Genomic DNA, 27,309 nt, shown 5'->3' with positions numbered 1-27,309 from the left:
TAGACTTAAAGCAAGAATTTAATGGGAGGGGGAAAAATTATAAATAGTACTGTACTTTTAACTTTGATTTCCATATGCTCACTGCCAGTATACAGAAATACAATTGGTTTTTGGAGATTGACTTATACCTTGCAATGATACTAAACTTATTTAATGAGTCTAGAAGTATTCTCAGTAGATTCCTTGGTGTTTCCTCATTGGTTATAACTTCTAGCACGTGTTGAACTGCAGTAAACAGAAGATATCCTTCTCCTGTTCCCGATTTAAGGGGAAAGGATTAGCCATTAAACAATATTAGCTTTAGGTTTTCTTGTAGAAGTTATCAAACTGAAGAAGTTCCTCTCAAATTCCTAATTTTCTGAGTTTTAGTCAATAGGTGTTAAACATGGTTAAATACCTTTTCTGAATTAATTAATATGGTCATATAATTTTCCTTCTTTAACCTGTTAATATGGTGGATTATACTGTTTTTCAAAATACTAAACCAGCCTTGCACCCCTGGAATACACATGACTTGGTCATGGCACATAATTTTTTTATATATTGCTAACTTCTATTTGTTGAAATTTTGTTAATAATGACTTCTGCATGTTTATTCATAAGGGATATTGGTCTATAGTTTTTTGAGCTGTCCTTGTCTGCTTTTGTTATCTGGGTTAATACTGACTTCATAAAAGGAATTGGAAAGTGTTTCCTACTCTTCTATTTTCTAGAAGATATTATACAGAATTAGTGTTAATTCTTTTCCAGTATAACCAAATGAGGCTGGAGATTTCTTTTTTAGGAGACTTAAAATTATGAATTCAATTTCCTGGAGAGCTATGGGGTGCTATTCAAATTACCTATTTCAATATGGGTAAGTCTCGGTATTTTGTGTTTTTTGAGGAATTGGTCCATTTCACTTAAATTGTCAAATTTATGTGTGTAATGTTGTTCATGGTATTCTGCATTGGCTGTCTGTGGAGTCTACTGTAAGATCCCTTATAAAGAGTGAGAATTCTTGATACTGGTAATTTGTCTTTTTTCTTGGTTGGCTTTGTGAGATGGTATATTTTTTACTGATGTTCAGTTTACATCCAGATTCTACCCAGACTCTCCATGAGAAGATCATCTACTGGTTAGTTCATAAAATGATAAAAAGAACAGTGGAGGGAGAATCCTGACTCCCTCTTAGAGCCAAGCAATGTATAAACCCAAATAGCGGTGCCTGGATGGAAAAATGGCCGAAAATGTGAAAAATTAGATTCTTGAAGCAGGATTTTCAGACTATCGGTACTTGTCAATTGCTGTCAAGGAAGGTTAAGTGTATCTGTAAGTTGTACGTATTAATGCTGTATGTTGTCTCTAACATAGCAGACTTGTCAGGAGTACTCTGTCTACCCAGACTTGCACAGATATTCTGACAAGCTAGAGGAAGCACACAGAGAAGGACAGTCACAAAGACAAAGCAGCAACAGATTCCAAGTCTTTGCAAAGACAAGAACTATACCCATGGCAAGAAATTTCAGGAATGTACATTTAACCTGATGTAGAGCTGACCAACAAGAGAGTGGACCATCTTGCAAAGTGGTACTTTCTTTTCTCCACCATGGACAGAAACAAATACGGAATGACTATATATTTGGGATGCCGAGTCTAAACTGGATAAATTTAGCTGAATGAAGAACCACCTACACACTTCCCCCACTTTCTCATTCTTTGGCAGACCTGTGAGAACGTCATGGGAGGAGAGCACTGAATCAGACTAACTTGGTGGGGGGGGGGGGGGGGGGGGCGCGGCTCAGGAGTCAGAGCCTAGGGGCTTCCTTTTAGATGCTGAGGATCTCAGAACCCCAAATACTTTCCAACTGTATGATTATCTCAGATTTTCCACTTAGATCTGAAATCAAGTTACATAAATAAGTACAAATTTAAGAGAAAGACAAATAAGAGAAAACAAAAGGAAAATACTCCTGTTTACAACATCATCCATAGGAAAAGTTACAGTGGGCTCTTTCCTCGGACATAAGCAACTCAGATTTGATGTAAAGTTTAACACATTTAACCCTGGGGGCAGAGATTAGACCCAAAATAATGTCTGGAAGAGTTCCAGCAGTTATGTCATCAAGAACAGAATGTTCAGCACACAAGCGGCTGTTAAGGATCTGCTGGTTTTTTCCATGCAGAAGCCACTCTCAGGTGCACAAGCGATCCCTCTGCAGTGAGCAATCAATCTCTGGTCTAGATAATTTTATTAGAGATAAAGCTAATTTTTGTCAGATCTTCAAGACCAGCCCTCCAACCCCCAGCCTGAGTGTGTCCCCAAACACTTTTCCACACATGAATTCTCTGCCACTGCACACAATGTTCCAGTCACAGTGGGTAGAGAGAAAGAAGGAGGGCGACAACCACAGCCACTTCTTAAACATACAGATCTCCAAAGCAGGCCACGCAGCCAGTTCTTGGGCTAGCCTGGCAGGTGGGCCATGCCACAGCGGCCTTTTTGGGCTGCATGGGAAGGAGAGGGTTCTGCACAGCTGCTTCACATATTTGTCAGAAAAACTCAAAGTTGTCCATTACCTTGTTCAAACTTGAAATCTATATAAGAATACTGATTCATTTCTTTTCTCTTTTTTCTTTTACCACTGGTTTCTGGTGATAGCTCCTGCCATTTTTTAATGGCATCAGAAAAGGCCTAAAAAATTGAGAAATGGAAAAGTTAGTGCTGTAAATGGGACACAAAAATACAAGCAACCCCAAATCTCATTCTGACTCACAGTTTTAGCTAGGTCCCCTGCATAGCTTACCAGAAATAGGCTGTAGCAAAATGAACAGGGAGCATTTCATTATTTTCGCTTTGACTTTCATCAACAGCTACAAGGGCAGAACCAAATGCTTATTGACAAAGGGCAACATAAGAAAACAGCAAGTGTGCAAACTATCCTTGGCTATGTACAGGGTGGGTCACCTAAGAGATGGCTGGCAAGTCAGACTCCACAGGTATACCCTAAATGGTATACCTCTGGCCAATGGTTCCCCATCTACTTCCCACCAAAACCTTTAAATTCCTTGCAGCTTCATCTGCATCCCCTTTTCGTATAGCACAGTGGAGGGCAAAAGTCTTATGCCAGTGATGATTCCTTTTGTTCCATATCCTCTGCTTCTTTTTAAAATCTTTTCAATTGACATTTCAATATACTCAAGTCTTTGTCATCTTTAAAAAAAAAAAAAATCCCTGTCCTCCTTCTCCTTTCGGGTTCCAGCCAAAACACCCCAGCCCGAACTTGTCAAAGGGACCATCTGTCCATGTTTGCTCATCTCACCTTTGTGTATTTCACAACTTCCTTCGATCCAGGACCGAAGACCCTCTTTCTGCTAGCTTATCTCCTTGGTAACAGGAGGCAAACTCCAGCCCCTATGTTTTAGTCATCTCACCTGGCCTCTCTTGGCAGTACTGAGAACACTGATTTCTACCTGCACCTGGTGTTCCACCTCCGCTCTGCTGACTCCTTCTCACCACCCTTGGCTCTCTCTCCCCCTGTGCCTACCTCATCCAGGCTGGGGAAGTTGCCCTGCATGTGCTGATGACCCTCATAATCCCACCTCTTTTGGCCATTCAAGGACCCAAATGAATTCTTTGTACTTGGATGTCTCACAGGCCTCACTCAAAAGGCTGGAAACTAAATGCTTGAGGCTGAATTCATGATCCTTTCCTTCCAAATTAGCTCTTCTACAGCATTCCTCACTCCAGGAAAGGACACACTCCCCAAGCCCCCTTACTGAACTCCTGCTTACAGAACATTCAGGTTTGTGGTTAAATTTTTCTTGCTCAGGGAGGCCCTCATGGAGCCTCTCAAGTCCACCCTACGTCCTCCTGTTACAGTTTTTCCAAGCACTTTATGTTTTTCTTTTGAAAGATAATAGTAATGATACATTTATTTGTTGGATTCTGTTTCATGTCATCCCCTCCACTGGATGATGGGCTTTTGGAGGACAGACAAGGTGACCGTAGCCCAGGGTGTATCCTTGGCAACCTGTATGGTTTGAATTTCATACTCCTTTGGTGAATAATAAAAGGTTACAGGGATATCTGTGTGTTATAGGAATGCTGCTATAGTTAAGTCACATTCTGAATGTTTATCTTAAAGAAACAGCTGTGAGCCCTTCTGGTAAAATGAAAGAAAGAGAAAATGAGTATTTTAGCTACAGAAGAGGGATGGATCATACCTCCACCTTCATCTACCTTTTATCTCTTTTCCAAAGCTCTCAAGTCTGGGAACAGGAAGTGAATCACGATGTGCTGATACACCTCTGCAAGGGAAGCACTCTGTGTGGGCCTCAAGACCCCTCATAACATGTAATTCTCATGGCAACTCTCTGAGGGAGGGGTTCTTTTGCAACAGAGGTAAGTGAGGCTAGTAGATAAAGAACCTGCCCCCAGTCAAATTAATTAAAGCTAGCATATGAAATCAGGCCAGTTGCAGAACGAAGGCTCCTTCCTCTCTTTAACATCACCCTATTTTCACAGAGTGGTTCAGAGAAACCCGCCAAGAGCTGGCCAACAGCAGAAGTCATCCTACTACCTCTCCATCTCCCTGATCAACGTCCTCCCTTGCTTTGTTTCTTCTCTTTGGAGTTCTGACTATCCGAGGTGTTCCCCCACAAACCCTTAGGTATCAGTCTTAAAGTCACATGTTTGTACTCCACAGCAAGACCACTAATTTTTAGCAAGTTTTACCTAGAGGTAACAATTCCCATCCTTGAACCAGGGCTATTTGCAAAAACCCAGGAAAAAAGGCAAGACAGGTTATGATGATCTGAATTTTATAAATGAAGTGACTGAAGGACAGATGTCATTTATTAGCAACTAATGAAATGGGAATGTGAACTCAGAGCTTGTAACTGGTAGCCCAATGGATCTTCAACCATGCCACACTCTTGTCTGAAAGTGAAATGGGGTCATTACCTCCCATTTAAATACTCTTTCTAGTTAAAAGGAAAAAAATCCATAGTGGCCCATGTCAGGAAACCGTATCTTAAAATAAATATTGCCCACAAATTAAAGGAGCCTCCAAAATCTTACTTTAGTAGTTACAACAACCATCACTTATCTTAATATTAACTAAAGTTCTACTTAAATAGACCAAACACAATTATGCATCAGAGTTCTTTCCTTTTGAGAACTGCTAGTTATAACTGACACCTATATACTCAAAGGTACCATGGTTCCTTTTTTTTTTTTTTTTTGCTTCTGCTTAGATTTCTTCTAGTGAAAACATCCTTCCCTTAAGATTCTGTTCAAATGACACTCTCCTTTCTTTCCTCATGCTCTCATGTACCTTTAGTCGCTCTTTTTTAACACTCATCACACTGTTTTAATTTTTTTTCCCTTTTAATCTTCTCAAATAGACTGAAAGCTCTTTGGAAGGAAGCTAATTTGTGTTCCACAGATGCTACTACTGTCCTCAGGGCCTAACTGATAACTATCACAAAGTACTCAAAAACTCTATCAGGAGGAACACAGGAACAACAAATACTGAAGATGATTTTTCCTTTTATATGTATCTTGCATTTCTTCCTCCAGCTTGCTCACTCTCTCGCAAATCTAATCTCCATGCAGACTCCTGGTTCTGAGAATCAAGGATACAGGTTGCTAGGATTCTTAGGATATTGTGATGGTCAAATTTCCTTTAAGGATCACCTAAAAATACTACAATGGGCATCTGATGAAATAAAAGCTGAGGAGTGGTCAGAGACTCCTTGAAATCTGGTGGAAGTCTGGTCCAAAAATAGAAATGTGTCACGTATATGGAGACAGAATCATTAAAGTACTCCAGGGGAGAAATCTAAGAAGGCTGGAACGATGGGTAGCCCGGGTGGCTCAGCAGTTTAGTGCCACCTTCAGCCCGGGGCCTGATCCTAGAAACCCGGGATCAAGTCCCATGTCGGGCTCCCTGCAAAGAGCCTGCTTCTCCCTCTGCCTGTGTCTCTGCCTCTTTTTCTTTTTGTCTCTCATGAATAAATAAAATCTTAAAAAAAAAAAAAAAAGGCTGGAACGAGCACCTGGAGAACAGAAGGGATGATTATAGAAGACAACACTGTTCACTACTATAAAGCTCCACAAGGGAAGGGGCCTGTGACACTCCCAGTACATGACCACAGCAGGCACTCAACACACTGTCTGAATGTAAGAAACAGTTCTATCAAAAAAAAAAAAAAAAAAAAAAAAAAAGAAACAGTTCTATCTGTGGCAGGATTATTGAAAAATTTGACAGAGAAATAATTTTCAACCTAGGAGAACTATCAGCCAAGAGTGAGTGTGTAAAACAAGACAAACTTATCAGGATCTAGAGCACAGAAGATCAAGCAAGATCCAAAGGCAAAGGGAACTCCCAAGTGGACTACTATACAGAAGCATGGAGGAGAAAGGGAAAAAAATGAATCGAGGATTGATGGACAGGTCTGACAACAGGCAAGCTTATGAAAACAATGTTTTAGAGTTGTCGGACGTGAAAAGACAGTCACAGCATCAAATACCAAAGCAACGACAACAAAAAAGCAGATGAAAAAAACAGACACAACCATTTTAACTCCAAGAATAATAGAAAATTCAAGAAAGGATATATTATCCTAGTACATTACTTCCCCTAGCAATGAACATTTCCACAGTCATAATATAAAAAGTTTAAAAACAGATTTAACAAAAACTATGTATCAAAAAGGGGAGTATGTATGGGTGTGTAAGATCTAGAGCCCCATCCACCATAAGAAAAAACTAAAATAATTTCTCAAACTAATCAATCAAGCATAAGCATGTGTTCATAAATGTGGAGGTAAATACTAGGAAAAAAATAAACCAGGTAAGAGTTGAGTTGTCTCTGGAGAACAGAGGAAGAACGTGAAGAGAGAGGCTTCAGCCTATGGTTTAAAAAATTACAGATAAGCAGGGAATCCCTGGGTGGCTCAGCAGTTTAGCGCCTGCCTTTGGCCCAGGGCGCGATCCTGGAGTCCTGGGATCGAGTCCCACGTTGGGCTCCCGGCATGGAGCCTGCTTCTCCCTCCTCCTGTGTCTCTGACTCTCTTTCTCTATGTCTATCATAAATAAATACATATATAAATCTTAAAAAAAAATTACAGATAAGCATTTTGGCACCAACTGATTTTTAAAGTTATGGCCACAAATCACTTTGATAAATATTCACTTCAACAAGTGGCTCCCGCCATGAATTTTAAGGATGACCTGTTCCCTCCAGTCTACAAGTTACTCATTTTTGAGAGCACTTTGTCCCTACAGAGCTAACAACCAGAAGAAATATTACTGCAGCTGCAATGTGGTCTCCATGAAAGCTACCTACAGGATGTGTCCATAAAGAGAGTTGAGCTGAAAAATCTTCAACCACACATGCACTAGAGGGAGAGTTTTTCTGCACCCTGGGCCTCCATATGATAGGCTAGGAGCAAACCAGAGCAAGCCCGCGGGTAACAGGTCCCTCCAGTGTGAATTCAGTGCTATGAACCTAAGGATGCTGAATCACAGAAGGCTCTTGTGCACTTATAGTATTATTCTAAGGACTGACTTTTTAAAGATTTTATTTATTTATTCACGAGAGACCCAGAGAGAGAGGCAGAGACACAGGCAGAGGGAGAAGCAGACTCCTTACGAGGAGCCTAATGTGGAGCTTGATCCCGGGGTCTGGGATCTGGGATCATGCCCTGAGCCGAAGGCAGACGCTTAGCCACTGAGCCACCCAGGAGTCTGTAAGGACTGACTCTTAAGATCACACTGTAAGGCAGCTACTGTGTGATTTCTATATACAGAAGCTTGACAACATTCCACAGTACACAGAAGGAAGTGCAAAGGGAGGGAACTTATTCCTGAAATCTGATACATACAAAGTGCTGTCATTGATCACTCTACACTATATCCCACCTAATTCTCCTATTAGCCACATAAAACACCCACTATTCACTGAGAGAACTAAAGCAATGCACATTTAAGACATGTGCTTGGGGCCCCTGGATGGCTCAATGGGTTGAGGGGCTGCCTTCAGCTCACATCATGATCCTGGGGTCTGGGATGGAGCCCTGTATTGGGCTCCCTGCTCAGTGAGGAGTCTGCTTCTCTCTCTCCTTCCGCCCGTCATGCTGGCACTATCTCCAATAAATAAAATCTAAAATAAAATTAAAATAAAATTAAAATAAAAAATAAATAAAATAAAATAAATAAAATAAATAAAAAAATAAAAATAATAAAATAAAATAATAAAATATAAAATAAAATAAAATAATAAAATAAAATAAATAAAATAAAAAAAAAATAAAATAAAGGCTCATCCTCAAAATTAGAGACCCAAGTGATAAAAACAGAATTAAAATAAAAAAAAAATCAATCAATCAATCAAACAAAGAATTAAAATTCAAGGAAGGGGGAAATCAAACCTGAGTTTGATTAAGACTCTAGACCTATCAATTTATAGTTAATGTAGGGCACAGAAGGACTAGTTAATGATGCTACAGAATACAATGGCAAAATCCAGATCGTCAAAACCTTTAAGATAAACAACCCTTTTTTCAACAAATGAATAGCAAGAAAAAGTAAAGGGATAGGGAAAGAGGACTTACAGGTTAAGAGATTTAAGTAACCTATCAACCAACTGCAAGAAATACCTTTTACTTGGAGCTCAGTATGACCAAAGGTTTTTGACACATCTAGAGAAATTTGAACAAAATGACTGGATAGCTAATAATATCACTTTTTAAGGTGTGATAATGGTATTTTGATTATTTTTTTTATTTTTTATTTATTTTTTTTTAAATTTTTTTTTTTAATTTATTTATGATAGTCACAGAGAGATAGAGAGAGAGGCAGAGACACAGGCAGAGGGAGAAGCAGGCTCCATGCACCGGGAGCCCGACGTGGGATTCGATCCCGGGTGTCCAGGATCGCGCCCTGGGCCAAAGGCAGGCGCCAAACCGCTGCACCACCCAGGGATCCCTGATTATTTTTTTTAAATCTACCTTTTAGGGCAGCCCTGGTAGCCCAGCGGTTTAACGCCACCTTCAGCCCAGGGCCTGATCCTGGAGACCAGGGATCAAATCCCACGTCAGTTCCCTGCATGGAGCCTGTTTCTCCCTCTGCCTATGCCTCTGCCTCTCTCTCTCTGTCTCATGAATAAATAAATAAAATCTTAAAAAAAACAAACAAACAAATCTTTTAAAGGTAAACATTGAAATAGTACATTAAAGATTAAAGAAAATGAGGGATCCCTGGTTGGCGCAGTGGTTTGGCGCCTGCCTTTGGCCCAGGGCGTGATCCTGGAGACCCGGGATCGAATCCCACATCGGGCTCCCGGTGCATGGAGCCTGCTTCTCCCTCTGCCTATGTCTCTGCCTCTCTCTCTCTCTGTGACTATCATAAATAAATAAAAATTAAAAAAAAAAAAAAAGAAAGAAAATGAAACAATTCTTGAAATTTGCTTCAAAATAGAGGGAGGAAGTGGGATACATGGGATGAAACAAGACTGGGCAGGAGCTAACAGTTACTGAAGCTGAGTGATTAGGATAAGCAAGGGCTCATTATAGTTCAATCTCTAATTTTATTATGTGTTTGATGTTTATAACAAAAAGGGGGAAAATCCAGGGAAATGTGACTGTTTTCAGTGAACACACACATGATCAGGAGACTAAGCTATCATCATGTCTGGGGAGTGGCACTGGGAAGATGTGCTATGACCATAATTAGAAAACATCTCTGGGTATGTATGCTTCTTACACCAAGTCCACATGAGCATCACTGTCCAGAGGGCAGGACCCCCATGCACCATTTGCATACAACAGGGAGAGAACGCAACAGGTTTTAGCTTCTGCCAAATAGTATGTATTCTTGGGGCACCTAGATTGCTCAGTGGTTTGAGCATCTGCCTTTCTCTAAGGGCGTGATCCTGGGGTCCTGGGATGGAGTCCCCAGCATCAGGCTCTCCGCAGGGAACCTGCTTCTCCTCTGCCTAGGTCTCCACCTCTCTCTGTCTTTCATGAATAAATAAATACAATCTTTAAAAAAAAAAAATAGCATGGCCCTTTAAATATCCCATATTCATTCAAACAGTCCAACACACCCCATTTCCAGCTACTCATCAAGCAGACACCATAAAAAAAAAGTATGACAGGCCAGAAAGACCAGGAAAGGGATAAGGGAGATATAAATAAGAGGTGAACCACAAAACCCTACAACCTCCCAGCCAAATGATAAGAGGGCTGTGAGATGACCAGGGAGAAAGAAGCATCTGATAGCCAAATTCCTTTTACTGGTCCCAGGACAATAGTAGGGACATTGCTAACAGGACCAACCCTGCCCAGGCCACAGGAGCCGCCTTCAGCTGCTGCCCTTTCACTTTTCATCTGGGTTCCCTGGGAGCTCGGCAAAGATGTCCGGAACCCTTGGAGCAATGAAGATGCTAGGAAGGTCCTGAATATGAAAGAGCCCTTTCTTTCTTGCAAGTCACTGTTTTTTTGGGAGGGGGAGAGGGGAAAACTCATTCATTTTCAATGACAACACAGCATTCCTTATTTGGCACAAGGAATGAGATTCAGAAATAGAAAGCACTAACTATACTCCCCTCAGAGTAATTTTACCTAAGATTAACCTACAATTAGAGGAGTTTACTGACACCTGCCTGGATCTTCTGGCTATCTATGGGGGAAGGGGCCTAGACTCAGGGTGAGGCCACATTCACCATGGAGACTTGCCTCCAGCTGGAGAGGGAAACAAGGAGAGGTGCTGGAACAAACCTTTCATACCTAGTCATCTTGCCCACCACAGGAACATTCATTATCCTTTGTATCTTCATGGCTAAACCAGAACTTCCCTGCTGCTTTTTTTTAAACTTTTTTTTTTTGAAGTAGGCTCCATGCCCAATGTGGTGCTTGAACTCACGACTCTGAGATCAAGAGTCATATGCTTTACTGACTGAGCCAGCCAGTACCCCCAGAACTTCCCTGCTTCTAATTTATTATCTCTTTTCATCTGAAACCTCCTGATCAGCAAATACCTTTGTCTATTTATCTTCACCCTAACAAACTCCTGGCTCTTTGCCATCACAAACCATCCCAATTTCCACAAGCTGAACTCTTCATTCTGTCATCACAGGAAGAAGCAGCCAAGAAGTGTGTGGCCCCACCAGGAAGACTAAGTAGAGCACCTTTCGGGTGATTGCATAGTGTCCTTTGAGCTCATGCAGGGCCCACTTGATGTCCTGACTACTGAGCATTTTGAAGTCGGCCATCAGGAGGTCAGCAGCTTGGATGAAACAACGCTGGTCAAGAGGAGCCAATTTAGAGTAGTCAAAAAAGTCTATTTTAGGCAACTGAAACGAGAGAGAGAGAGAGAGAGAGTGAGAGGCACAACATTAGGAGGCCAGACAGGGCCTTTCCCATGAGGGGGTATCACTTCAAGAACTGCTTATTACAAAATAGAATCATCTCCCTTGTATTCATGATTACTTTATAGAGGTTACCAGCCCTGCATAGAGATGAAGAAACTGGTGGTTCAGAGATGTTAACAAGCTGTCTGGAATCTGGAAACTAGTTGTGCCAGTCAAAACTAGTAAAAAAGTAAAGCTACAGATTTGAGACCCGTCTTTTAGCCATATTCTTTCCATAAAAAAATGTTTAGGAAAAACTAGCCTTTCTCTTGCTACAGAAGACATAAAGATAATTTAATGAATGTATGGGGAATAGAAGGACTGAGTAGTCATGAAGCAGTTCTGATCTAGACTCTCCTTCATCACCTGACACACTAAATGCTAGTTAGGATTACAAATAAAAATGAGTAAGGTTTTAAAAACTCAAACTGAAAAAAAAAATAAATAAAAAATAAAAAAAATAAAAAAACTCAAACTGTTCACATCTTGATACAGGATTTGGTTATATAGGTGTATGTATGTATGTACTGTATATAAATCTTACATCAAAAGAAAAGCTATAAACATACTGAACTCTAGGTGATGAAATAAACGCTGAAGTATGTATGGGGCAGCATATTGATGTTTTTGTGATTTACTCTAAAATGCATCAAAATAAAATGAAATATGAGAGATGTACTGATGGGCAGAGGAGAGGGATGGATATGTGACAAAGTGGATATAATAAAATGTTAACTTTTAATAGTACTGCTAGTAGATATATAGGTGATCAGTGTAAAATTCTTTTGGCTTTACTGTATGTTTGAAAATTTTTAATAAAATATTGAAAAAAAAAAAAAAAAAAACCAACCTAAATGATACAAAGAATCCTGGCCAATTCTTGTTTCATTTAAAAAATTTGCTTGAGGGACGCCTGGGTGGCTCAGCAGTTGAGAGTCTGCCTTTGGCTTAGGGCGTGATTCCTGGTCCTAAGATTGAGTCCCACATGGGGCTCCCTGTATGGAGTCTGCTTCTCCCTCTGCCTGTGTCTCTGTCTCTCTCTGTGTCTCTCTCACAAATAAATAAATAAAATCTTTAAAAATAAAAAACTTGCTTTGTAAGACCAAAGGTATGGAGTGGAGCGTGCATTTAACTTTTTGTGGGAGAGAAAAGAGGAAGTTACAACAAAAGAAGTTAAATACAGAATCCAAAGTGGCTGAGGTTGGGAAATCCCACCAAAGAATAAGTGTATACTGAAATCCTACTTTCCTAGCTAGTCTTTAAAAAACTGTGTCCAAACAAAGCACTTTCTTCCCACAAAGATGAAAAAAGCAGAGCATGTCCAGGTAGAGACTGTAAAACAAAGAGCACAACACTTGCCTTTGTCTCATCCTGGCTGGCAAGCAGGCTGCTACTAGGGTTGATAATGACTCGGTCTTCTCTCTTTGGATAGTCTGGATTTTCCAGAAGAAAATTACAAAGTCTGCAAAAATAAATGATGTTATTTTCATAGTGCTTCCAAATCCTACACCTGCCGTGATTCAAATACAATGTTCAAAAAATAATGTAACTCATCATACACTCTGACTGGCCTATTAAATTGTTTGCAGATCAGAAATATGAGACAAAAGACAGATATACGCAATTTCTATTTTTGCTTCTGGTTTTAAAAAGCAATAAACATACTAATGAATGCATATTTCTATGAAGTTTCCTATTAGATGTCACTGTCATGTATTCACTGAAATTCTTACTGGTTGAACTATATGGAGCTAGAGAATTTAGATGAAGAGTATCTATTGTTGTCAGAAAACTATGACCAATAAGGGGTGGGAAAACGTATTCATATTCACTATAAAAAACAGCTGGCTAAAAGTAAATAGATGGAACATAAAAGGCCTCTGTTAATTCATTAATACTTTTTGTAACCCTATGGTAATATAAGCCCCCATGAAGAATTTGAGTGATACTCAGTTTGCCCAGCTAACTGCAAGGCTGAAGGAACAGACATGTCCGCTTAAGAACGGATTCTCCTCGTGCCAAAGCCACAGCCTTATCCCTTTATCACTATCATGAACTACATTTAAGGATGAGGATATAGAGGTAAGATAACACACACTGATGTATCATTGCCCAGATTTAACAAATATTAAGCAGCAAGGTTCTTCACCTTGTAACAACCAAACACAGCAACATTCTGAGCTCTTGGGATGATTCCACAGAGAAAAGAATAGCCCAGGTAGTATACGGCACTTGCCACTTCAGTAGCAGGAAAGCTCTTGGCTTAAAGAGCTCTGAGGCTTCCCCTGTCTCCTTTCCTTGCTTCTGCAGGAATGAACTTGCTTCTGCAGAATGAACACTCCCTGATCCCTGACTCCCATCTTCCCAGGTCTCTCCTGTCCAGTATCAACAGTGGAACCTTTCATAGCAGGACAGGTCCAGCAGGGAGAGGAGAGAAAAAGCACTGCCCTCCAGCTTCTCTTCTCACCCATGGGCTGGCGTCTGGGAAGAGAGTAGTGGAGGGGCATGCTTCTGCAATCCCTTCTGCAGGGATTGAGAATTAGCCACCACCAAGAATTGAGCATCCACGGGGCAAGGCCTCAAGTTCTAAACATCTCTGTTCGCATGCACATCTGGACATACTACAATCCAGACATGGAGCGTCTCCTCCATTTCAAACATGCCTGTTTGTAATATTTTGGTGAGTGTGGCTACCACAACCCAACAAACTCCAGATATCAGGAACCTGGGGAAAGATAAAAAGGTCATGCAGTGAAGAATCCTCTTTGACAGAATGGCTACCCATGAGTGAAGCCAGTGATCTCCACATGGGGACATGGGGTACATGAAAGACAATCTGTTAGGGTACTGGAAGAAAGTAATACAATTCCTATTTTTAAAATCTCATTCTTTAAAATTTTCTACTTTTATGTATTTTTTTAAAAATTTATTTGTATTTATTTATGATAGACATAGAGAGAGAGAGAGCGGCAGAGGGAGAAGCAGGCTCCATGCAGGGAGCCCGACACGGGACTCAATCCTGGGACTCCAGGATCGCGCCCTGGGCCAAAGGCAGGCACGAAACTGCTGAGCCACCCAGGGATCCCCTATGTATTTTCTAAAGTACATGATACAGTATATGACACAGAGGTAGAATAGGTATAATTTCTAGAAAACAAAACAAAATACCAACCATATTTTAGGGGTTCTCTTCTAACTTTTATATTTTTAATATTAAGATCACCTACAGAAAAGCTGCAAGATAAGGAATTCCACATGGTGAAATCAGAGGCTGTCATTTTGTCACATATTTATTTATATTTCAATCTTATGTCAAACCTGTTTATGATGCAATCTTTTTTTTTTTTTTAAGTCATCTGTGTATCTAACATGGGGCTTAAGCTTATTTTTTTTTAAGTTTTTTTTTTAAATTTTTATTTATTTATGTATGATAGTCACAGAGAGAGAGAGAGGCAGAGACACACAGGCAGAGGGAGAAGCAGGCTCCATGCACCGGGAGCCCGATGTGGGATTCAATCCCGGGTCTCCAGGATCGCGCCCTGGGCCAAAGGCAGGCGCTAAACCGCTGTGCCACCCAGGGATCCCGGGGCTCAAGCTTATGATCCCAAGATCAGGACTTGGGAAACTTTCTACTGACTGAGACAAACCCAGTGCCTCAGAGGCTCTCACTTTTAACTGTCATGGTCATTTCTAGTTTAGTATCTTTATCCTCACCACCAGAACTTTTCTGGAGGTTAAATGACATTCAAGTGGCACAGGTAATTAAATAGTGTTTCTCTTCAATAGAAATAAACTATAACCAAAGATCAATATTCACAGCCTAGGGGAACTCAGATCTGCCCGCCTGTGTATATTATTTCACACCTGATCTGTCCTGATAAGCTGAAAGGCCTCAAGAAAGCTCTCCTACTCAACGAGCTGGGCTGGGACTCCTAGCCTCTACTCCTTAGACAATCGTTGCTGCCTCAATCTAATGATTCATCACATGTGAGTGAAAAGTCTCGGTAACCAGCTCAAAGAGTAGATTACCATCACAGGAGTTTCTCTGGTGAATACACCTCTCCTGCTAAAATGGCCAGCTGGTTACGTATAAAGGTGATTTAAAGACTGCATACAGGGTAGCCCCAAGGGCCCAGCGGTTTGGCACCACATTCAGCCCGGGGTATGATCCTAGAGACCCTGCATGGAGCCTGCTTCTCCCTCTGCCTGTGTCTCTGCCTCTCTCTCTCTCTGTGCTGTGTCTCTCATGAATAAAATCTTTTTTAAAAAAAGACTGCATACAGTATGACCAAGAAAGCCACACACACTGCCAGCTTACTCAACATTGCTTTGGGCCTCCTTTTGGGTCTACATGAACAAGCTTAGCTGTGGAAATTAATGCCTAGTCCCAAGAGCCCAGGGACAAAAGTCATGTCAGGAAATTCAGAAGATGGGAACCTTGGGGGCTCAGTTGGTGAAGCGTCTGTCTTCGGCTCAGGTCATGATCTCAGGGTTCTGGGATTAAGCCCCACAATGGGCTCCCTGCTCAGCAGGGAGTGTGCTTCTCCCTCTGCATGTCTCTCTTTCTCAAATAAATTTTTTTAAAAAAATTTTTATTTATTTATGATAGTCACACACAGAGAGAGAGAGAGGCAGAGACATAGGCAGAGGGAGAAGCAGGCTCCATGCACCGGGAGCCCGACGTGGGATTCGATCCGGGGTCTCCAGGATCGCGCCCTGGGCCAAAGGCAGGTGCCAAACCGCTGCGCCACCCAGGGATCCCAAAAATTTTTTTTTTTTAATGGAAACTCAGAAGGCTACAGGTTTGAAAAGATTTAATATAATTACTGCATAGTCCCCTTTCTTTGGGTTTCATAAGAATTTTTATTTTTAAATTATTTTTTTTCATAAGAATTTTTATATGTTTAAGAATGAATATTTGCATCTCAGTGATGTGAAAGGCACAGAATATATAAGTCCCTAGAAAAAAAGGATATGTAGGAGACTTAGGAGGTTAAGAGAACAAATTGTCACAGAATCTGTCCATTGATCCCATTTTACTGATATTTCATAGAAATTAATCTTGCAGATACTTGAAAAATAATACATTCATTTGTAGAATGAGAGAAACATTAAAGTATATTGTAAATTTCTAAAGGGTTACTTTAATATTTACTATAAATTATTAAAAACCACTTAAACTTGGCATTTCCTATTCATATCAGTATTCTATAGCTACCTGTGTTCAGTTTATACTTAATCATTTATATTTTCCAAACTGAACAAACAAGTACTGTGTTTCATCATCAGGAAACCATGAACAACAAAATAATTCAATGAGACAAGGTGCAAACAATTCAGGCAGGAGAGAAATACAATTATTAACAAATATATGAAGAATGCCATGCAGCCCATTATCAAAGAAAATATAAAACTAAAACAGCAGCCTACTTTATGCCTAGTTAACACCACCATTATGCATCATCACTGAGAAATTATTAAAGCAACTCACATCTCCAACAGCAACATACACTGATACAACTTCACTGGAAACCTATTTGAAAATGTTTCTCAGACCATGAATTTGTTTATAATGTTTGACCCTGAATTTTAACTTCTAGGGTTTCAGCATACAGAAAGAAAGAAAAGGGAAACTGCCATATGACAGTATATGACACAGAGGTAGAATAGGTATAATTTCTAGAAAACAAAACAAAATACCAACCATATTTTAGGGGTTCTCTTCTAATTTTTATATTTTTAATATTAAGATCACCTATTGAAAAGCTGCAAGATAAGGAATTCCACATGGTGAAATCAGAGGCTGTCATTCTGTCACATATTTATATTTCAATCTTACATCAAACCTGTTTATGACGCAATCTTAAATAATCATGTTCATTAGAACATCGGTGAAAACTATAAACAAAGCATTTAACAAAGAGGAAAACTCAATAAAACCGTTACTAAAGGTGATCGTTAACATCATAAAGAAAAAAAACAGAGTATTTTTTTTTACTTAACATACATAATTTTATAAACAAGATACCCAAAATTACATTTATCCTCTGAAAAAACCGTGTTTGCATTCCAAGAAAAACTAAAAGGTTGCATAAAAATAAAATTAGTTTTTGCTTTGTTTTAAAGATTTTTAATTTATTTATTCATAGAGAGAGAGAGAGGCAGAGGCAGAGGCAGACGGAGAGGCAGGCTCCATGCAGGGAGCCTGATGTGGGACTCAATCCCAGGTCTCCAGGATCACACCCCAGGCTGCAGGCGGCGCTAAACCGCTGCACCACTGGGGCTGCCCAAAATTAGTTTTTTAATTGAGGGGAAGTCTAGGAGATACTTTTTATTGTAAAAATGTACTAGTTATTTCTGTTCAGTTTTGCTATGAATCTAAAAATGCTCTACAAAGTTTATTAATTTAAAATAATGTAATTATCAAGTTATTTACATATTAAAATATTTTAAAAGCTTAGAATAACTAGTACTTTCATTTTTAGTAACAGCAGAAACAATCCTCCCAAAGATGAGAAACAAGACCAAAAATTCAGAAATAAAAAATTTCTGCTTGAAAATAACAGCAGCCAACAGGAGGGCAAAGGTGGCCAAATCTGGTCAAGACTGGAGGCTCAGAAAGCATGAACTATGCTTAAAAGGTACATTATTTGTAAAAGCCAAAAAGCAGAAACAATTCAAATGCCTATCAAAAGTAGAGGGAAAAATTACAGTATTTTGATACAAATGGGATACCACATAGGAATGAAAATGAATGAACTATAGTTATACAAAGCATGGATGAATCCCAGAACCAACATGCTGAGTGAAAGATGTCCATCACAAAGTACAGAGACAACGTGAAATCTTCACAAAATCTTCAGTGTTCAAAGATGGTGGCTAATGTTCTATTTTTTGAGGATTTCTGGGTGGTAGTTACATGAATGTTTGATTTGTGATAAATGATTAGACTGGCTATCTTTATATTGTGCATTCTTCTATTGTGGATTGTAGTCCACAATAAAAAAGATGAAAAAAAATGCTGAATATTAAAACAGAAGTCTAAGTGAAAGTGAAACTCCACAGAAGTAAGCTAAACAGCAGCAAGATTTTCCTGAGTGCACTCATCAAGTCATTTATATATTCAAAAGGAAAATAATAATGATAATAATCATCTTGAGCCCTTAGTTCACAGGGCACACAGGGTAAGAAACAAAAAGCTCACAGACCACAAGAAGCATGCCTTAATACTGACAACAAGTGCATGGAGAGGAAAACAAAATGTCCTCTGAGAATTGGTGAAGACTATAGCCCAGGCCTCATCCAGAACTAAATTCTTCCTATCTCCGTGACCCAAAAACTTGCAGACAACATTCTAAAGTATAAAGCAGTGTTAGACCAACCCTGCCCCTAGGTACATGATGAAAGACAAAGCAAATCCTCCCAAAAGGAATTATTTCTTATCAAGACCCCAAGAAATGAGCTCACAGTCAAACCTTACAAATAGCACAGGACACAGTACACCAAGAACACCAGCAGTAACAATGAGATTCATAAGAATTTCATGTGTTAGAATGCTCACAATCAGAACACAAAGAAGCTATGTTTGTAATGTTATAAAACGAAATAGATTGAAAATACAGGGGGAAAAATGACACTAGACAAGTGATCATGACAATTATAAAATAAGGATGCCAGGATGAGAATACAGGAAATGGAACTAAAAACACCATGGATGAGTTTAATGGCAGATTACACTCCACTAAAAAGACAAGTAGCGGGAGGACAGCTTTGAAGAAATCATCCAAAGTGTATGGCAGAGACAAAGAGATGGGGTTAAGAGTCATAGAGGATAGGGAGATGTGTGACAGCAGATGGAAGAAAGCAGGATTATGGAGGAGATACTGGCTACCAGTTTTCCAGAACTGAGGAATATCATTAAGCTACCACCTAGGATAGTCTATCTAACTGTATGGCCTTAGCGAGATATGCTTTAAGCACGAAGTAACTATATTTTTTACTTCACTCAGTAATAATCATCAGTAGGAACAGTGGTACTGTTATTAGTATAATTTTATTGTATACATATTATAGTATAAAAATGTATTAATGTTATTAGAAATTAAGTTTTTAGTGGAAAAACACATAAATGTATAATTTAGAAAGAATGAGGGGGAAAAAAAACCTTAATGTTAAACTTGAATGGGAAATTATGAACATATGATTTTTAAAACCCGCATTTCCTTGGTCTGTCTGCTTTAAGGGCCAAGAAGTGATAACATGCTAGTAGCAATGATGAGCATGTCTAGCTCTTAGATATCAACCCTCACTCTCAGAAACCTAGGTTTCTTGGAAAAAAGACCACATTCTAGGTTTAGGGGAGAAATGTTCAAGGTAAGCCAGGGCACCTCAGTACTTTACAAAGCAAGGATACGCTCAGACTGATAGGGTCATGTCAAAATGACACAGATGCATCTTAAGAGGCCCCTACTGGTCAAATTCAGGATAATTCAGTACCAAAAACAAGGCTGAAACTGATTGTAAAATACCACTTATTTAAAACCTTTAAGTTCCCAGGAACTCAGAAAAAGAATAAGAAGTAAAAGGGCAAAATCTTAGAGTAGAATGCCAGATCATAATCCAAGTGGTAGATATATGGGTGTTCAATTGTATAGTCTTTCAACCTATGTTAAAAAATACTTGGGGGGGGGATCAATGACATTAAAAAAAAGTAAGGGAGGGACTGTTCTAGACTAAAAAGCTAAAAGATAAACACAATAGAAAACCATGACTCAATCCTGGTTTAAAAACTGGTTACAATGGCTGTCCTGGACAGAGGATGATAGACAGGGTGGCCACTGGCACCAATAGTGTCTTTGTATGAATCAGAAAAGAGCATTTCCTCTGGCTGCTGACCAGGATAATGGGGCTCCTCTTGTTTGGCCGTGGCCGGGAACAGCTCTCACTTGCACCTCTGGCTGAGTGCTACAGTATTGGGCATAATCTTTTGAGGACAGAGGTTTAGGTATACTACCCCTTCTGTTCAACTAACCTAATCTGTATTAATTAACTGAAAATTTTATTGGTTTCAATATTCTGTTCTTTATAAACTTCTAACTTTTTCAGCTCTGTAGACTAGAAGGAAAGAATATAAAAGGGACTTATTTTGTTCTCCTTGGCACATTGCCATTTTTTGAAAATCATAGTTACCATTCTTATGATAAACACTAAAGAAACACTTCCATACATTTCTCCAAACAGGCAAAGCAGTTGCAGAACATTTTCTGTTACAAATACAGGGAAGAAAATGTCTTCTAACAATCTGATCAAAACACAGGTAGTATCAATGCTCAGAATTAACAAAATACCATAACTATGCAGGATTACTTTACTAAAAAGTCCAGAAAAGTCTGTACATGACTAAAATTAGAATTCTTCTAATTTTAGGATTAAAACAAATATAATTCCAAGTGAAATAAGTCACTCACAAAAGGACAAATACTGTGTTATTCTACTATTATGAAGTCCCTGGAGTAGTTATATTCAGAAAGACAGAAAGTAGAAGTGTTGGTCCCAGGGGCTGAGAGTGGAGAGGGCAAGGAATAAAGAGTTAATGTTTAATGCACACAGTTCAGTTTGGGAAGATGAAAATATTCTGGAGACAGTGGCAGTGATTTGTGCAAAAAATGTGGAGATACTCAATGCCATTGACCTGTATACTTAAAGATGGTAAAAATGGTAGATTTAAAAAAAAAAATTTTTTTTATTGGAGTTCAATTTGCCAACATATAGCATAACACTCAGTGCTCATCCCGCCCAGTGCTCATCCCGCCAAATGCCCCCCTCAGTGCCCATCACCCAGTCACCCCAACCCCCTGTCCACCTCCCCTTTCACTACCCCTTGTTCATTTCCCAGAGTTAGGTGTCTCTCATGTTTTGTCACCCTCACTGATATTTTCACTCATTTTCTCTCCTTTCCCTTTATTTCCTTTCACTAATTTTTATATTCCCCAAATGAATGAGGCCATATGTTTGTCCTTTTCTGATTGACTTATTTCACTCAGCGTAATACCCTCCAGGTCCATCCACGCCGAAGCAAATGGTGGGTATTTGTCATTTCTAATGGCTGAGTAATATTCCATTGTAAAAATGGTAGATTTTTACATTAAATGTATTCCACCACAATAAAAACAAAAAAGCATGATGGTTTACTTACACATTCAAATCGTAATAATTCTTCAAATGAATTATCTCCTCGATATACCCATTTGCGACATCTGGAAATCTTGCTTCCTGAAAAGGAATAAAAACATTATTTTTTTCATCCATTAGAATGATTTCAAATACCAATAAAAACCAAATGGCAAAAAGTAAATGACCAAAGATGAGAAAAGGGCTGTAAAGTAAGTCTGTGCCCAGGTTTATGTGTCTATATACACTGTGGATTCTAGAGAAAGGATCCTAGAGATTATCTGGTCTTCTGGTACTTTGCTTATCCATTCTTCACTCTTTCAATTAATGATGAACATCTCTGCCCAGGCAAAAGGAGTCTGAAAAGGAGTAAAGTACTACTTCTTAAGATGCACAAGAGCTAGTGTGCCAGATGAAAACACCCAGGGGAAGAAGGGTTAAGAGGGAAGAAGGGTTAAGAGTCTGTTCAAAGGCAAACAGCAAATGAGCCAGAACCCACAGCCCTCCATCACACTCTACGTCAGGGATATCCAACAGAACTTCATACAACGATGGAAATGTTCTATTCTGTGCTTTCCAGTATGGTAGCTCTTCAGCCCCATATGACTATCAGGTACTTTAAATCTGACTAGTACCACTGGAAATGGAATTTTAAATTTAATTGTAAGACATTTAAATTGAAACAGGCACCAGAAACTACCACATTGGACAGTGCAGCTCTAGGTAATCTTATAAACCTGCTTTATGGGTTTGAATTGGGAGTTAACTCAAAACCTTTTTAAAACCAGGGGATTGCTTGTATGACAGCACTAGGGTATCCATGATCTGCAGCTAGGATCCCAGAGTACTTGCTGGGGGGTTAAGGATAGATTAGGAATTCTGATTTAACTTTCCTATTTTCAGAGTCTTTCTTCTTCTGTTCTATGTATCCAGCTACAGATCCCTTAGGAAGATGTAGGGCTCCCCCCCCCCCCCCCCCTGCCCCGCATGGCCATGATTTTGCACTAAAAGAAAACTAAGTACATTTAGTGTCTGTATGTAATTATTCACTTAAATAAAATAAAACTTACTGTTTCTTTCACTAAAAGTGCAACGAGTTCTTGATCTACCTCAGTAGCTTCTTGCCCCCAAAGGTTTTCCAAATTGTGCTCCTGAGATCCTTGTAGTGGAAAGGCTGGCCCTGGCTCTTCATCATCTATTGCTAATTGTTGATCTTCAAGCTCTCCCAGAGGATGGGCAGGCTGAGGAGAAGAGGGGCCTGGAATCCCATCTTGCTGGGGTTCTGGCCTTGGAAAAGCTGGCCTTGGAAAAGCCAGCCCTGGGGGTTCATGCTGATACAACAATGGGCCCAGTTCTGCTTCAGGCTGCCGCTCCTGAGGAACAACCTGATTTGTTATCTCACGGGACTGTTGGTTTAGGGATTGGAAGTAAGGATGGTCTAACCAGCAGTCTTCTTCAATGGCCTGGTCATCTAGGATAGCAGTCGATTCTTCAAGATTTGATAAAAGCTCTGTCTCTGAATCTTCAGATGACTGGTTCTGAGTGTCCAAAGGATCGCCTTCTGGTAAAAGCAGGCTACTTTCTTCCAAGATCACGATTTTCTGCTCTGATCTCGGGTTGACAATGTCATTTGCAGCTTGGTTATGACTTGGTCCAGGTTTGGGTTCTCTTTCTGTTTGGCTTGGCTTAATGAATTCAGAAACTCCAGGAGGCCCAAGATCCAGAAATTCACCGTAGTCTTCCTCAGAATCATCCTGTGCCCCAGAATCAAACAATGAGCTGTTACACACTGAAAAATAGCCGTTCTTATCTGATTCAAAGGCTGCTCTAGACTTTTTAGGCCTTTCTTCTCCCAATCTTTTGAGATCTTGCCACTGGGCAGCTGGTTTGATGAGATTGGGTCGTGATGTCTGAGGTTTATTTGTCTAAGAAAAAATGAAATTTTAATAATAACTCAATTTCTTTCCTAGGTCTATGTCTCCTTGTGTACTTATGTTGAGCTCTGGAGACAGGACAGGAAAGAAAGAAAACTCAAAACACTCTACCCCACAAAACCTATTTTTCTCTCAACATTTCTCTTAGCACTGAAATCTGATTACAACTGTTAAGAATCAAAGTAACCATTCATAGACTGGAACCTGAGTTATAGGTGAATTATAATTTCACCTGAGACCACTAAAAAACAACTGTATAGCAAAGGAAGTAATGAAAGAATGACAACACAGCAGAGGGATGAGGAGTGTTCAATAAACATGAAAAGAATCTAAACTTCACTAGTAAATTAGCAAAATGCAAATTACAAAAAGATCCCCCAGCCCCCCAATAAGACTGGTAGAAGTTTTAGTTAGATATTATCAAGCACTGATAAGGATGTGGGAAAACTCTCAGGCTATCATTCAGGGCTGAATTCAAGAGGGCAATTTGTCCTTATTGATTAAATTAAAATGTATATCCTTAGGATATGTCAGTATAATCTTTTCTTATCTATTCTACACTTATGTATCTAAAAGGGACATATACAAAGATATTCACTGCTACATTGCTTATAACATAAAAAGAAAAAAATCGGAGACATTCTAGTTTATGCCCAAGAGAGTAGGTGAATTGCGATGGATGTCCAATTTTAAGAGAGCAGAATTATAGATGCCTCTGACTCTTCTCTGAAATCACCCTGATCCTGGGAGAAGAATGAGAGACACAGAACTTAAAATCTTTGATGAAAACCAGAAGACATCTGCAATCCCAAAACACAGCATATATGAGGAGGAGCTGACAAATGCAGTGAGTAAAGTACCACCCCAAATTTCAAGGAAGGCAGAGAAAGCTTCAGAAAGGCAGAGAGTTTTCCAAAGATGGTGGTGTGCCCTGAGGGCAAATCCAATCCCCTGTTTGGAACAAGAGGAACCACCACTCCACTTGACAGGAGTTTCTGAGGAGTTCAGACTGTACAGGAACAGATACCTCTGTGGGGGGTAGCCTGTTAGTGACACAGATGGAGAGAACTTTGAAATGGGTTTCTCTGGAACCAGCAACCTCTGCCAGGTTGTAAGAATAGAAAGCTAAATAAACTTAAGTCCATGTGCACAAACACCCTCTGCCTACACACACACACGCACACACACCCCCGTCTGTTGTAAGAGAGAACTCCTGCTAGCCAACAACAGTACCTGAGCCTTTCCCCAACATAACTGCCTACAAAGAGCCGGTCCAGGAAAACTTCAATTGCATTCACAGTTGAGTAAAAACCAACTAGAAATTATATAAGATACCCAACTTAAAAAAAAAAGAAATGGCAGATGAATAACACAGAAAATTAGTACTACACAGGAGGTAAAATAATGACAAAACAGAAACAAGAACACAAAGAAGTAATAAAATAATTAATCTTTAATATAAATGCTTTAAATCATTTCTGAGTAGAAACAAGATAATCATCAAAAGCTGGGAGGTGAAGTGAAGAAGCCAGGGGTCAAAAAATACACTTAAAGCTGATAAATCAACTGATATATGTAAGGACAGCATTTGAAAATATAAAAGTAATACCAGAAGAACTAAAAAGAATAAAACTAAGGATAAAAAGCTTTCCAAAAAGGGGCATCTGGGTGGCTCAGTGGATAAGCATCTGCCTTTAGCTCAGGGTATGATCCTGGGATCAAGTCCTGAGTCAGCAGGGAGCCTGCTTCTCCCTCTGCCTATGTCTCTGCCTCTGTCTCTCATGAATAAATAAATAAAATCTTTAAAAATTTTAAATAAAAAAAAGTTCAAAAATTATCAGCTAGAACACAGTCCCAAAATAAACAAAAACAAAACCTTCAAAATGCAGGGAACATATAGTGAAAGATTACTATAAAAAAAAAAAAAGACTTATTTATTTTTGAGAGAGAGAGAGAGAGAGAGAGAGAGAGAGAGAGAGAACATGCACACGTGTGCATGAGCTGGAGAGAGAAGCAGAGGAACCTCAAGCAGAATCCTGGCTGAGTACAGAGCCCAATGAGGGCTCTACCCCACGACCATAAAATCACAACCAGAGCTGAAGTCCAGAGCTGAATGTTTAACCAACTAAGTAAGCTACCTGGTGTCCCTCAAACATTATTTTTAAAAGCAGTAAAAATGTAAAGCAAAATAAATACTATGAAGAACTAAAAACAAATTATAAAAGCCACCATTAATAAATACCTTGCTGATGCAGTCAGGGGAGTGGGTGACTCCTGATCTTGGGGTTAGGAGTTTGAGCCCCACCGTGGATGCAGCAAATAAATAGTTTAATATAAACAAGATCAATTCACCTATTAAATTTAAAAGTCCCTTTAAAAAGAACCCCTAAAGCAAGACCCAACTATATAATCAGCCACATAACCAAGTGATTGGCACACAGTGATTCAGAAAGCACATAGATAAGGACACAAAAGTGGACTTCTGTTTCTAGTTAACAACATGCCAAATCATTCATAATAACCCTTCTGCTATAAAAGCAGAAAACTTGGTCAAAATATCAAAGCAACATCAAACATCTACTTGAAGGATTCCGAGATACAGGAAGCAGGAGGAAGTCCAGCAAAATGAACCTCACATTGGGATGGTTTTCTCCTATAGCTGCATTTGCCAATTCCAGATCCAGCTGAAGATGAGACGACAAACATTTCGGACATCCTTACTGAGGAGCTATGGTCACCAAAGGTGGAATTCAGAACTCACTATGGGAAAGAGTTCTGAGAAATCCCAAGCTCAAGAGTAAACTGGAAATATGCTGGACCTCCCTGGAAATGAATCCTAGAGTTTGGATAGTTTAAATTCCTCTATTTGAAACTGCTAGACCCTCAACCTAGTTTGAGAAACAAATGTTGGACCTCTTTGAAGAAACAGATCATCCAGAACCTCAAATTTTTCATATACGATGATCACCACTCAATAAAAGTAAGTAGGTATATGAGAAGTCAATGCAACATGATAGAAAACCAAACCAAGAGAAGTTAACAGATAAGAGAAACAAACTGACAGAGGCTTCAGAGAGGGAAGGTACCAGACATGGATTCTAAAAAAAAAACATACACTGCATGTTTAAGGAAATAAAAGACCAGATTGAGAACTTTAGCAGAGAACTAAAAAAATATCAGAAGAAAGCAAGAAAGAAACAACCAACCAACCAACCAACAGAAATTTTGTCCGATGGAAAAATTTGGCTAAGACTAGGACAAATGGATGGGTATAGAGCATTCTAAATGAACAGAGTTGAAGAGAAAATAGTACAATGAATGAGAGGTCAGAAGAAAGCAGCCTGGGGGGTCTGGGTGGCTCAGGAAGTTAAATGTCTTCCTTTGGCTCAGGTCATGATCTTGGGGTCCTGGGATGGAGTCCTGTATCTGGCTCCCTGCTCAGTGGGGTGGCTGCTTCTTTCTCTGCCCCTCCCTACCAGTTGTGTGCTTGTTCTCTCTCAAATAAATAAAATCTTAAAAAAAAAAAAAAGAAGAAGAAAGCAGCCCAAATAAGGCATAGATACAAAATGATTGAAAATTAGGTAAGAGGGATCCCTGGGTGGCGCAGCGGTTTGGCGCCTGCCTTTGGCCCAGGGCGCGATCCTGGAGACCCGGGATCGAATCCCACATCAGGCTCCCGGTGCATGGAGCCTGCTTCTCCCTCTGCCTATGTCTCTGCCTCTCTCTCTCTCTCTGTGTGACTATCATAAATAAATAAAAAAAAATTAAAAAAAATAAAAAAAATAAGAAAATTAGGTAAGAAAATG

At 39.6% G+C, this 27,309-nt stretch overlaps 1 protein-coding gene across 4 annotated transcripts in view; it reads right to left on the bottom strand.

Moving 5' to 3' along the window:
* RNF216 (ring finger protein 216) overlaps positions 1–27,309 on the bottom strand; it is a 160,294-nt gene that overhangs the window by 104,040 nt on the left and 28,945 nt on the right. For 2 of the 4 annotated variants that reach the window (XM_026011377.2, XM_072753209.1), the window contains exons 4-8: positions 22,640–23,323; positions 21,595–21,671; positions 12,759–12,861; positions 11,178–11,342; positions 2,560–2,674 (exon numbers count right to left, since the gene is read on the bottom strand). In XM_026011377.2, coding sequence (XP_025867162.1) covers positions 2,560–2,674; positions 11,178–11,342; positions 12,759–12,861; positions 21,595–21,671; positions 22,640–23,323 — 1,144 coding nt within the window. Of the gene's footprint in view, positions 1–2,559; positions 2,675–11,177; positions 11,343–12,758; positions 12,862–21,594; positions 21,672–22,639; positions 23,495–27,309 lie in introns of all 4 variants that reach the window. The other 2 variants (XM_026011375.2, XM_026011376.2) reach the window with 1 other exon arrangement.

This window comes from Vulpes vulpes, chromosome 3 (assembly GCF_048418805.1).
Source record: "Vulpes vulpes isolate BD-2025 chromosome 3, VulVul3, whole genome shotgun sequence".
NCBI classification, from domain to species: Eukaryota; Metazoa; Chordata; class Mammalia; order Carnivora; family Canidae; genus Vulpes; species Vulpes vulpes.
The sequence above is the reverse complement of the archived record's forward strand: the minus strand, read 5'-3'. Positions and strand labels throughout refer to the sequence as shown.